The 12,864-nt window shown below is 34.3% G+C and overlaps 1 protein-coding gene and 1 non-coding gene across 13 annotated transcripts in view; both read right to left on the reverse strand.

Annotated features, from left to right (window-relative positions):
* The window catches only part of Zcchc2 (zinc finger CCHC-type containing 2), a 62,699-nt gene that overhangs the window by 15,063 nt on the left and 34,772 nt on the right, over nt 1-12,864 (reverse strand). For 11 of the 12 annotated variants that reach the window (XR_013089016.2, XR_013089022.1, XR_013089021.2 and 8 more), the window contains exons 8-12: nt 12,189-12,246; nt 10,221-10,356; nt 8,670-8,734; nt 7,975-8,069; nt 3,707-3,835 (exon numbers count right to left, since the gene is read on the reverse strand). Coding sequence is in view for 1 of the 12 variants with exons in the window: in XM_076836774.1 (XP_076692889.1) it covers nt 3,707-3,835; nt 7,975-8,069; nt 8,670-8,734; nt 10,221-10,356; nt 12,189-12,246 (483 nt within the window). In the remaining 11 variants the exon portion in view is untranslated. The remainder of the gene's footprint in view (nt 1-3,706; nt 3,836-7,974; nt 8,070-8,669; nt 8,735-10,220; nt 10,357-12,188; nt 12,247-12,864) is intronic. The other variant, XR_013089024.1, reaches the window with a different exon arrangement.
* On the reverse strand, nt 55-127 carry Trnaa-agc (transfer RNA alanine (anticodon AGC)). The gene has a single exon. It is a non-coding gene; the product is annotated as a tRNA-Ala (tRNA).

Genomic DNA, 12,864 nt, shown 5'->3' on the forward strand with positions numbered 1-12,864 from the left:
GCACTGTCAAACCCAAGATCTTCAGTATGTCTCAGATAATTTTTTTTTTTTTTTTGGTGGTACTGGGGATTGAACCCAGGGCTTTATACATGCTAGGCAAACACTCTACCAACTAAGCTATATCCCCAGCCCTAAATGATTATTTTTTAAATGACCTCAATCAAGATAATATTTAACTCAAATATCTAAACATTTAAAGAATACTTTCGCTACTATATATTTCTTTGTGTGTGTGTGTGTATGTTTCACTAGGGATTGCTTTAACACTGAGCTCCATCCCAAGCCCTTTTAATTTTTGAGACAGGGTCTTGCTAAGTTGCACAGGCTGGCCTTTGAAATTGCAATCCTCCTGGCTCTAGCTTCCAAGTCAATGGGATTACAGGCATGTGCCACCGTGCCAGGCTACTATTTCAATGAAGAAAAGAAAATTTAAAGCCACGATTAGTCATAAAATGAATATCATACAACACAAGAAACAAGGCAAATATGGATGTACTGCCATTTCCCCAAAATCAAAACAGCAAACTGGCAGATACAAAACTATACTGCACTTGTTTTCAACACTGCATCATTTTTATGCTTACATACAGAACTATTTGGTCTAGATTCCTAGATTTCCAGGCTTTTGGTATAAAGGGGACAAAAGATGATATTGAATTCACAATGCTTAAACATCATGAGCCCAGATTTTGCATTGATGCATACACAGACCATTCAATTACATGTAGTGCCCATTTAAAAAACTTTCTGTTCATAAACATAAGCTGAATTGCACTTGGTACTTAATGAGAGAGAATGTCAAAAGTGTTACTAACTGAACTACTTTAATTTATATTAGAGAAAACATTCAATTAGTGAATGAATGGTCCTAGCATAAATATCCCCTAACTAGTTAATAATTGGGGTATTTCTTACCAAGCTTTGCAAAGCAAAGAGTTTCCCCAAATCAAGAACCTATTTGAGGCATTATATCAATATTATCCCATTAGCAGATTTAAGGGCAAAAATGAAGTCCAAAAGAAGCTGGACCGGTCAGTGAAATTTCTGTATGAACTAAGCTTTGTTTAAATTTTCTTAAATCATAGCAAATGGCCCCATGATTTTAAATGGTCCCAAGTAGTTTTCTGAGCATTGTAAAGACTCATCTAGATATTTAGACTAGGCCTTATTCCTCTTTTATACTGACTTTGGAAAGCATAGTCTCAAGCAAAACTCCACTATGACCAACAGAAAGAACAAAGGCACATAATTTTTAAAGCAACCTTTGCATGTACTTAGAACTTCTAAAAATGATCAAAACTCTCCATCACAATGTATATTTCCCCAGGGTAGAGAGAGCCCTAAGTGATTCTTTCATTTAAGAAAGGCTCATTTTTTTATTTGTTAACAACTGAGCCTCTATGAAAAAGGCCATGTTCCTTCCACAGGCCAACTGACTTACACTATCTGTTGACAGGAAAGGAATGCTACAAAGTTACCCAAGTATCTGACAACCAAGTCAAATCTGTTGATTTGGTTCTGTTGGTTGTACAAAATTATTTGTACAACCAACAGAACCAAACACAGTATGCAATGAAACATAATAAAAGTTTGTCTATTCTGGGGAAGGCATAAAAAATTCTCTTATAGTTCTGTGAAATTATTTTCATTTTGTTCTTTTGTGAGGAAGCTGCAGAACAGAAGTACAATATTGACTCAGATTAATAGAACCAGTAGTAGAATCACAACACCACAGCATAGCTCCTAAGATATGACTGGACCGGCAATATAGAAGCTAAGGTCCCAGAGAACTACACACTGCTCAAACAAGAAAGGACTTAGCTTTTTAAAACAGTGGATCTAAGGATCACCACAGAGAAATCACTTGAATTTGCCCCCCACCCCAGTAGGGGTTACACGCTAGGACCAAGATGTTAATAATAGATGTTGACAGCATTTATAAAAATAACAACATCCTCAGCCAGGTGTGGAGGTGCACTTATAATCCTAGCTGCTCAGGAGGCCAAGTTCAAGGCCACCAGGGCAACTTCACGAGACCTTATCTCAAAATAAGAAATAAAAAGGGATGGGGCGATGTAGCTCAGTGGTAAAGCAATCCGAGGTTCAACCCCAGCAGCCACCCCTTTCCAAAGAATGACATCCTCTATTTAATGTGTTTTTTTAAGATCTTACTTTCAAACCAGAATGGTAGACTAAGAAATTTCAATGACCCACTATATAAAAGCAATAAGAACCACTGTAAAAACTATTGAACCTTTTTAGAACCATGGAAATTAACTAAAAGGCTTGCAGCAATCTGAGGAACATTTACCCAAGGGGGAAAAAATAGCTGAATCTCATAACAGAGAGATTTATGGCCTTTTACTTTGCTCTACCCTAATCCCATCTCTTTCTCCAGCTCTGAAATAGCCCTCTAGATTAATAGGCCCTCAATTATGGTTGTAAAAAAACTAGTAGCATAGCCATCTCTAGAAAGAACCTATGTTTGGTGTTCCTCCAAAGCCCCATCACTAAAAAACTGTCAATGTGTGACTTGTCTGTGCAACTAGTACTCACTCTGTGTTAAATGGTCTCTTATCTACAGGACACTTGTCATAATTTATTAGTGGTAACTTCTTAACAATGTGGCTGCCTGAGGCAGTTACCAGTTGGGGCTAACAGGAAACTAACCAAAAAGTCATTAAAACTGAAAAACTGGGGAATGAAATGTCCACAGGAGGCTTTGAAAATTACTGGGAATGGTAGAAAGCTATGCTCATGACTATGGGCTATGTAGATTCCCAGAAAAGACCCAAGAAGTCTTCAAGTTCTCACTGTTGGCTGGCTGAGTATCTGTGCAAGGAGGAAATGAAAATGTAATACACAGAGAAAACAAATAGTAAAATGGCAATTGTTAACTATCTTATCAGTATTTACATTAAACATAAGTGGACTAAAAACTCAAATCAAATGATAAAGATCAACAAAATGGATAAAAACCATGAATAAAGTGCTACATTGTATGCAATAAACATATCTCAGATTTAAAGAAAAATAGGGTGGTGCACACCTGTAATCCCAGTGTCTTGGGAGGCTGAGGTAGGACATTCAGGAGTTCAAAGCCAGCCTTAACAACTCAGCAAGGACCTAAGCAACTTAGTGAGACTCTGTCTCCAAATATAATATATAAAGGGCTGGATATGTGGCTCAGTGGTTAAGCACCCCTGGGTTCAATTCCTGGTATGTATGTATGTATGTATGAATAAATGAATAAATAAATAAACACACACATAGGTTTAAATTAAAAGAATTAAAAATAGGTACTGTGCAAGTAGTACCTCCAAAAGACCTGGAGTGGCCATATCATTATCAGACAAAAGAGACTGTGACAAAAATTGTTACTAGAGACTAAGAAGGACATCTTATGATGAAAGAATCAAACATAAAAACATTAGAAGTATAAATACAAGTGCATCTAACACACAATTTTAATTTTTAAACACTACATACTGTTATGATCCTGTCTTCTATTCAATTTCATGTGCAGTGAAATAAATCTATAAAATCAACATTGCTAGGAAATTCTAAGGCAATGGTTTTTAACATCTCCTTCATAACAAATTTAAACTTGATAATGGGGTTTATAGGAACAAAAAATTCTTTGAAAGAGAAAATAAAAATTTCCCTCCACCCCACCTCTCTCTATTACCCCATCCTAAAAGCAAACCTCTGTCTTTTTCTTCTTCACTTTCAAAACTTTCTCTTCCATCATGTCGTGGACTAGACGGAGAACTGTAACTCTCTGAAGATGTTTCTCCACATGTGTCATGTCCAGATCCAATGTCCAAATTCACATCTAAAAATAATAATTCTACTTTTAAAAAATCATGTTAAGTAGTTACATTAAATTTCAAATTAAATCATTAGAAATTATGTGTAGCTATAAATGTATATGTTTTTCAGTTTTCCTACTTAAAAAGTTTATTTTTGACCTAGGTAAAAATTTATCATTAAGTGACTGTTTTAACTGAAAATAACTAATAAACATACTCTGAAAAAGGCATAAAAGAACAAGTCAATCTATGGACACACACAAAAAAATCAGAATTTAAGGTTCTCTGTAGGTTTTTGTAGGGTCTATCCAATAATACCACTTAAAAAATTTTTTTTTTAGTTATAGAAGGACACAATAACTTCATTTATGTATGTATGTATGTATGTATGTATATATGTATGAGTGTATGTATGTATGTGTTGCTGAGGATTGAACCCATTGCCTCACATGTGCTAGGCAAGTGCTCTACCACTGAGCCACAACCTCAGCCCAATAATACCACTTTGAGCCACGTTCTAAGTCTAGATATGATAATTTCTCATAGCTTGTCAGAAAGTCCTTTTAAGAACAGAGTAGACTTCCAGAAAGCCTATTCAGTAAAAATTACAAGGCCCCATTACTTAAAAAAATAAAAAAGCTTCCCATCTAGTAAACTAGGTAGCCCCTAAATTTCACCCAAAGGCCAGGACTATATCAGGGATAGGAGTGGGTATAAATTCTTCCATAATCAACTAGCTATATCCGTTTTGGACACATAAGGAAAGATTACTGGTGTAGCTGGTATTAGACATTCATATACTAGCCAGACTTAGGGAACTGTCCTATTCATTTCTATAAACCTAATGGCCTGCATAGTTTCTACCTTACAGCAAATACAAAATACATGGTTAGTGTATAAATCCCCATATGAGCAACTCCAGAGTATTCTTAAGAACTACAGATGAGCGAATCATTTCTGTGGCAACCTGGCGGAACCAAAGATAATGGTTATTAATTACTTGGCAAAACGTTGTGTCAGAGAAAAGACACTATTTGTGTAAAGGGCAATTTAGTTGACTACCTTGCATCTTTTTAAGGAGATCCATTTATAACAGTGTTAAGACTGTTCCCAGATGATGTAGCCTAGCCCAGCCACTCAAATGTTGGATGAATATTGAAGAAAAATAAGGGCATTATGAATGTACATGCAGCTAATTCCTTCTGGATGATAACTTAAACAGCAAACTGCCAAGGGAAAAATTTACAAAACTTCATCGGGCTACAAGAAAAGTGGCAGAGGATTATATGGGCAGGTAATAATTTTACAAAAAAAGCTATCCGACATATTTATACATAATAATAGGCTCTCTGAATTATTAGTTATAACTTGACTAAAAAAAATGGATTCAAGGCAAAGTCAACACCAAAGATTGAAAGACAATTGAATGTGCCATAGTGGCTAAACAACTTTGCATTAAACTGGACTCATGAAAACGAAACCTATAAATGATGGAATATATATGGAAAATCTGCATATAAATACTTCAAAGTCAACAGGTAACAAAATGAATAGTTCACTGTCTCTAAATGAGATTTATAACATAATTTCCTTTACATTGTACTTGCTAGTGAATATTCTAATTATCAAATTGCCATATATTAAACTGCAGTTTTCAAAGAACTAAATATAGGAATTCATTGCAATAAAAGCATTTTTTCTGATGATTCAGAAAGTGCTCAGACTTGTGCAGAACCTTGGGAACTTTTATAATCAGAAATTATGTGATCCTCTCGTGATTCAGAAGGTACAGAAGAATGAAACAATTATATCAAAGAATATGCCACAAATTGCCCTTTTAAATAGATACAAACTTTTAAATTTGCCATCATGTCTCAAATGATAAAAAAGGTTTTACACATGATCAAGAAGGCAGAACAACAACACCACAATATTTTACATTATTATTCTAACAAAAATTCTGGTTATTGATAATTCTGAACAACTGGTTTGTTAGAGTTAAGAACCATTTACATAAACCATAGGTGTTTGAACCACATCTATCTTCTGGATTATTTAAGAAGTTGAAGACCTTTAGATCATTCTAAAGTTTGTAAAAGAAACTGAGAGGCCAAACATTTTATTTATAATCAGCAACAGAGTGGGGTAGGAGAAACACTGGGATGACGATGAACAGCAAGAGTTCTTAATGGTCTCTGAGTAATGCATGTATCTCTTAAGTGAAACAAAGTTTAAAAAAAAAGAAATACTAATTAACACAGACAACTATATAGCATGGATTACTTCCTGGGAACAGACAACATGGGAGAATGCAGTGAGGAATCTTTATACTGTTCTTATTTGGGAATTAGTGATGTGGCTGGTTTATTACTCAAAATAGGATCAAAATTTTAAAACTAAATTTTAAAAAATATATATTTTAAGTGATACTGCTTATTTAAAGATATTAGCAATCTACTAATCAGAAGGACCCAGTATAGCATCTACATTTTATTAGTTCTTGTTCCATACTGGGAAAAAATTTCAAATATATCTTCAGTTTACCAAATGCCTCAAGATAATTCCTTTTTGGAACCCTAATATTTCAAAGGGAAATTTAACAAAGAATTGTTTTTTAAGTCTGAGTTGACATACAACTGACACCAATGAGGCAAGCTGTCCAAAGTATACATTATTCATAATAACACTGTAAATGTAAATATATATGAGTCAGTGACATATATACAAGACAAAATGAAATAAGGTTTGGCTTATTCAAAAACTCTATGGTTGGTAAAGGGAAAAAGAACTGAAATTTGGATGTTGTTACAAAGTTCTTAATAACCTATAAAATGTATATTTTCTTCTAACTTATTAGCAGAGGAAAAAGAAACTAAATTACTGAACAGCTAGGCACTCAGTACCAGTAAAATGCGTTAATAGATCATTAATCTTATAACCTAGTGAGGCAGCATTATTCCCTATTTACAAAAGCAAAAACTACCACTTGAGAAAAGTCACACATCTAAGAAACAAGGGATACAAGATCCACAGTGACAGGGAGGCCTGGTAGATTTCCAGTCATCTACTGAGATATCTTATTTCCAGATCATCTACTGCCTTCCTTACTTAGCTTTTTCCTCCTGCCCTTAGCTGCATCACTGTAAGGACTCTCAGAGAATAAAGAGCTGCAGTGCGTTCCTGGAACTGGATCCTCATAAAGATGAGATGGATTTTTCCCATACCACTTTTTTTTCCCCAGTTTGGCCAATTCAATGAGTTGGCAGATGGTTGTAGACTCAAAAGGTAGAGTTTAGAGGGGCAGAACTCTCTATTTTTCTTTCATCACTATTCATTCTCTCTATACAAATATCTATATGCCTCATTTAGGAATATACTCTTCAATACACATCTGAATGTGTTATAATTAAAATAAATTTAAAACCAAAAATTCTTATTTGTGGTTTCAGTCAGTAAATATGTTAAGTACACACATGGACAATATATTCTTCTAGTGATCTGTGGGCTTTTACTCTTTTTCAATCTTTACTATTATCATTAACAGTAAGGATAAGGAAAACACACAAAAGTAATCAATGAATTAACAGAAGGGGACTTCTCAGTAAAATGAACCTCGAATCTAAACATAGAAAGACTATAAAATAATAGTGGGTAAGTGAAAACCACAACAAATCTAGCTTAAAAAAAAAAATCTGAGGTTGAGAATTCCTCAAAAGTCCCATAAAGGCAGTTACTAAGTCATGGAAAAAAAGGTCAAAAATATTCTAAAAACAGACTTAGATAGGAACATGCCCAGACTTTGTTGAGGGTGGCTTGCAAAGCTGTAGAAAAGACCCTCCACGATGGTGGGCCCTCTGTCTCCTCTGGTGTAGAACTGCCTTGAGGAAGAAATAGGCTGGGTGGCTGCTACCACCAGAAGAAGAGTAAATGGTAAGTCCTAATAAGGATGGCAAGAAATGTTTACCTCCATGGCTGGTTTATAGTCCCTAAATTAATCCCAATAATTTCAGAACACTTTAATTTGGAAATTGCTATACACATCAATGCGAGGTAAATTATAATATTAGGATCTGACACAGCAGCTTAAGACTAACTAATATAATATAGTAAGTATCATGTTGAAAATATTTAGATGAGTATTGAAAGAAAAAACTTTTCTTACCTTTCACAGTACCACCATGGGTATGCTGAGGAGTGGAGAGTCTAATACCATTTATTCTAGAATTCAGTCTGTTGTCCGTTTTCTTAATTTTCTCCCTAAGCCAAATGTACATATTACTACCATTTTTTATAAGGTTCTCTAATAAATATATTAAGTACAATATTCCTAAAATTTCCCAAGACTTGTTGTAATTGAAAGAAGTTTTAGCAAGAAAAAAAAAAAACCCAACTACAAGTAAAATGCATCATTAGTTCTGAGAGTTCTGCCCCTCTAAACTCTACATAGTATTTTTTTCCCGATACCAGGGATCAAACCCAGGGTCTGACACATGGCTGAGCAAGGGCTCTACCTCTGAGATGTACTCCCAGACCTTTTTTTTTTTTTTTAATTTTGAGACAGGATCTTGCTAAGTTGCCCAGGCAGGTCTGGAACTTATGATCTTCCTGCCTCAGCCTCCCGAGTAGCTGGCCACCGTGAGTACAAATCAACATAATATTTGACAACAGATTTACTTCTATCACCTACATATGCTGATATTTTCAACCAAAAAAAACTGAGCCCAGAATTTAAAATATGAATAGAAACCTAACAGAAAAAAAATACTATGCAGACCATATAAACTAAATATGCTCATAATCAAACGCTACTATCTTTTCATATCAATTCTATTAATGGGAACATTAAATTGAACCTACTTTTCTATTTGTGGCTTTCCTTTCTTCTTACTTATTGAAGATAAACTCCGTTTTTCAGCAGAATGCTAGTAGAAAAAAAAAAGGCAGACAGAGCTAAATAATACTGATGTAGATTTCCTTTTACTGGGATATCATTCATTAAAATGGTATGCCTGCATAGTTGTATATGCTAACAAATTTTGATTTCCAACCTATTTATGAAGTTACCTATCAGAACTACTAAGATTGACATATTGTTATAAATACTTCATATTAATCATGAGAAAATATCTATTTTTTCTTTTATAATGGATCTCTATTCTTTTCTTCTGATTATAATAGTCCCTCCTCACCTGTAGTTACATTTTCTGTGATCAATCATGGTCCAAAAATATTAATGGAAAATTCTAGAAACAAACATTTCCTAAGTTATTATTTTGAGAAGCATGGTGAAATCTCATTCTGTCCCACTCCATCTCTTCCAGGACACAAATCATCATCCCTTTGTTCAGCCTATCTTTACTGTATTCACTACTCAGTCCATAGCAGTTGAGAGACTGACCACATGACATGGTGTTGTAATTGTTTTATTATTACTGTTGTTAATGTGTGCAACTTATAAATTAAACTTTATCATGGCTATGTACCGTATATGAGAAAAATAGCCTATATGGTGTCTGATACTATTCACAATTTTAGACATTCACTGGAGGTCTTGGAGTGTACCCCCTGTGAATAAGCAGGGACTACTGTACAAAATAAAATATAATCAAGTGATTGGTATTTGCTATAGATTTATTAGTATTCTCCTGAAATTTAGTGTAATAAAACTAATAACCACAATTCGGTCAACTCCAAGAGAACACAGAGACATTGGGACAGAGGGGATGGGAAAGTGCAACAAGATGGGCTTTGAAAAGAGGTTATTTTATAAGCATAACTGATATAACTTAAATTTCACAAAATGTGCCTTAGTTCATAAGAACACATTCCATGAAGAGTTAATATCTGGATCTGAGTATGGCCAGAAAATAGAATCAGGCTAATGAACCAATTTTCTAGATAGAACAGGATTGTTCCATATTTACACATGTATACTTCCCTCCAAATCTGTGGTGGTCTAAACATACTTGAGGGCACTCTGCTCTCTGATCACAACCATTTAAGAAAGCAAATGTTCCCTAATTACACTCATAAGTTCCAGTAAACTGGCCCAACTACTCATGAGAAAGTTCAGTTTGAAAATTCACATCACCCATAGCAAGAAAGTAATTGAAATGAGAATAATTACTTAAAAGAGCAAAAAAAATTTGATATAACAAGTTAATGCACCTTTAGTTAGAATAAACATTTTGGTTGTCATATTAAAGTGCATTAGTTTTATGTAATAAAAGTTATCTAAAATATACTTTCTCAAGTCTAAGAACTTAGATCATATATAAAAGCATGAAGTCTATAACAATGAAATCCTCCTTAATTTCTTCCTACCAGAATGCTTCCTGCCTAAATGCTTACAAAACAGAAAAAGAGTAATAATACTTTATACGGCACCAAAACAAAACCCCTACGTACCTGCTCAGCTAAGGTCACACAGTGCTCTGGGTGCTGAATGGTGGTGCAGCTTTGCTTCCTCCAATCCACAATTCCATTCTGTTCAGAATATTGCATGGTAAGCCCATCCAATGGAGAACAGCTTGTACCAATACTGCTATCAAAAGAAAAGTTTATGAAAGCATAACCTTGTGAAAAGTTTATGAAATTTATCCTCAATAATTTAACCTGCTATACCGTTTCAATGAAGAAGCTATAGTAACTCTTTCTTTAGCCTAATAGTTTTTATTTTTTTGAATACATAGTGATAAGTTCAAGGGAAAAAAGTATACTATAAGAAATAAACAGGTACATATCTAATTTATTACTAATGTCTGTCTCTAAAAATAATAGTAATAAATGTGTGCTCTGCCTTGAGAAATCCTACAAAGAGGTTATCTTGCACTCCTGAAGGCTGGGAACAGAGAATACAAAATTCTGTATCTGGAGAAAATCACTGTTCTAAGTATTGTGTATAACCAACATAAGAAGGGACAGGAAAAAAATGACTGAAAACCAAAGAAATATACAATAGAATTAGGCCCAAAGAGAATCCAAAAGATGCAATTACTGAATATGAACTTTCAGTCTGTATCACATGGTCAATAAATAGAACAAGGTTGAGGATGTGGAAGAGTACCAGAAAATATAAAGAACCAAATTTAAATTCTAGAACCATAATATAAGGACTTGGGATACGTCTTAAAAGATGGAGCAAGAGAACAGCACAAAACCAATTTTAAGAGGTAAGAGCTAGGATTCAAATAGCAAATGATTCAAGAAGGATTAATACAAAGAAAGCTACATATTGTAGGAAAATTGCTAAAAACCAGACAATGAGAAAAACTTAAAAGCAAAGCAACCAGAGGAAAAAGCATATTACCTTCAAAAGAGCAACAATAAGATTAACTGAACACTGAAGGCCAGATAGCATGAGTTTGAATTCCCCTCAAAAACAAAGTCTAGAATGACATAATGAGTGCTTATCTAGCATGTACAAGGCACTGTACATGTAGATTTGGGTAAGATGTAGTACATGCAGTTTTGGATAAGCCTCAGCACCACATAAAAATGAATAAATAAAATGAAGATAAGAGAGAGACCAAAGGTATCTGCCCAGAAGACAATGAAATAATAGTTTCAAAAAGCAAACAGAAAATAACTGCCAACCCAGAAATTCATAGACAACAAAAATATCTTTTAAAAATGAAGACAAATTATACCCCATCCCCCGATAAAAACTAACTGCACGAATCACTAGCAGATGTAATTTTAGGAAATACTCAATGTTCTTCACTTGGAAGGAAAATGGTCACAGGTGGGTGCTCAGAAACAAAGGAAGGAATAAAGAGAAAAGGAATGGTAAAATCTAAATGAATACTGGAAAAAGATTTCATGGGGCTTCAAACAATAAAGATAATTAAAATGCATGACAACTATGATTTACAACTCTGGAAAAGAAAAGGGGTTAGAGTGATCTAAGGTCCTCAAATTGTTGGGGAAATGATACCAGCACAATTTACACCAGACATTAATAAGTCAAGATGTATAATAAATTCTCCAGCATAACTAGAATACAGACACAACATATACCTATAAAGACTAATTAAAGAGAAAAACAATTTAAATAAAAACAAAAACAGGAGCTGGGGTTGTGACTCAGTGGTAGAGCGCTAGCCTAGCCCATGCCAGGCCCTGGGTTGAATCCTCAACACCACATAAAAATCAATAAATAAAATAAAATAAACGTATAAAAAAATTATGAATCCTGTAAAAAAAAAAAAAAAGGTGGCAAGAAAGGAGACAAAGGGAAACACAGAATAGGTGGGCCAAATAAAAAGCAAACAGCAACATGGCAGAATTATAGCCAAATACATCCATAATCTAATTAATTGTTACACCAATTTAAAAGTATACAAAAGTATATGTATTTAGAAATTAGATACCTACTTCACAATGGGACTTTTCCCGGTATGTTTCTTGTGGATTATGGTGTGCTGCAACACATCTAGAGTAGAAGAAAAATTAATTTATTATACTAATGCTGCAGCAAATATCCAAAAGGATAATACTATTAATTTATGCTTTCGAAACACTGTTGACAGATGGGATACAGCACTTCTAAGCATTTCCCAATAAAGAAAATATCTTAAAGAAGCAATTTTTCAAAAACATAATAAGTGAGCCAGGCTTGGTGGGGCATGCCTGTAATCCCAGTGACTTGGGAGGCTGAGGCAGGAAGATCCCAAGTTCGAGGTCATGCTTGCCAACTTAGTGAGAACCTGTCTCAAACTTAAAAAAAAAAAAAGTTTGCTCAATGGTAATGTACCCCTGGGTTCACTCCTCAATATCCTTTACCCCCCAACACAAAAGACATAATAAGTTACTGAATTATCTTAAATATTCTCTCAAATGTGTTTTACTTAACAGTACATCAATCTTATCCAAAATTACAAGTCTAATACGGACATGCTACTTTAACTACAACAATTTCACATAAAACTCTTGTTTAACCAATAAAAAATGAATTGTTTCAAAAAGTATGTACACACACACACACATCTCGACAAGGTGACCTTGAACTTGTCATCCTCCTGCCTCAGCCTCCCAAGTAGCTGGGTTTACA

This window comes from Callospermophilus lateralis, chromosome 17, assembly GCF_048772815.1.
Source record: "Callospermophilus lateralis isolate mCalLat2 chromosome 17, mCalLat2.hap1, whole genome shotgun sequence".
In the NCBI taxonomy this organism is placed as follows: domain Eukaryota; kingdom Metazoa; phylum Chordata; class Mammalia; order Rodentia; family Sciuridae; genus Callospermophilus; species Callospermophilus lateralis.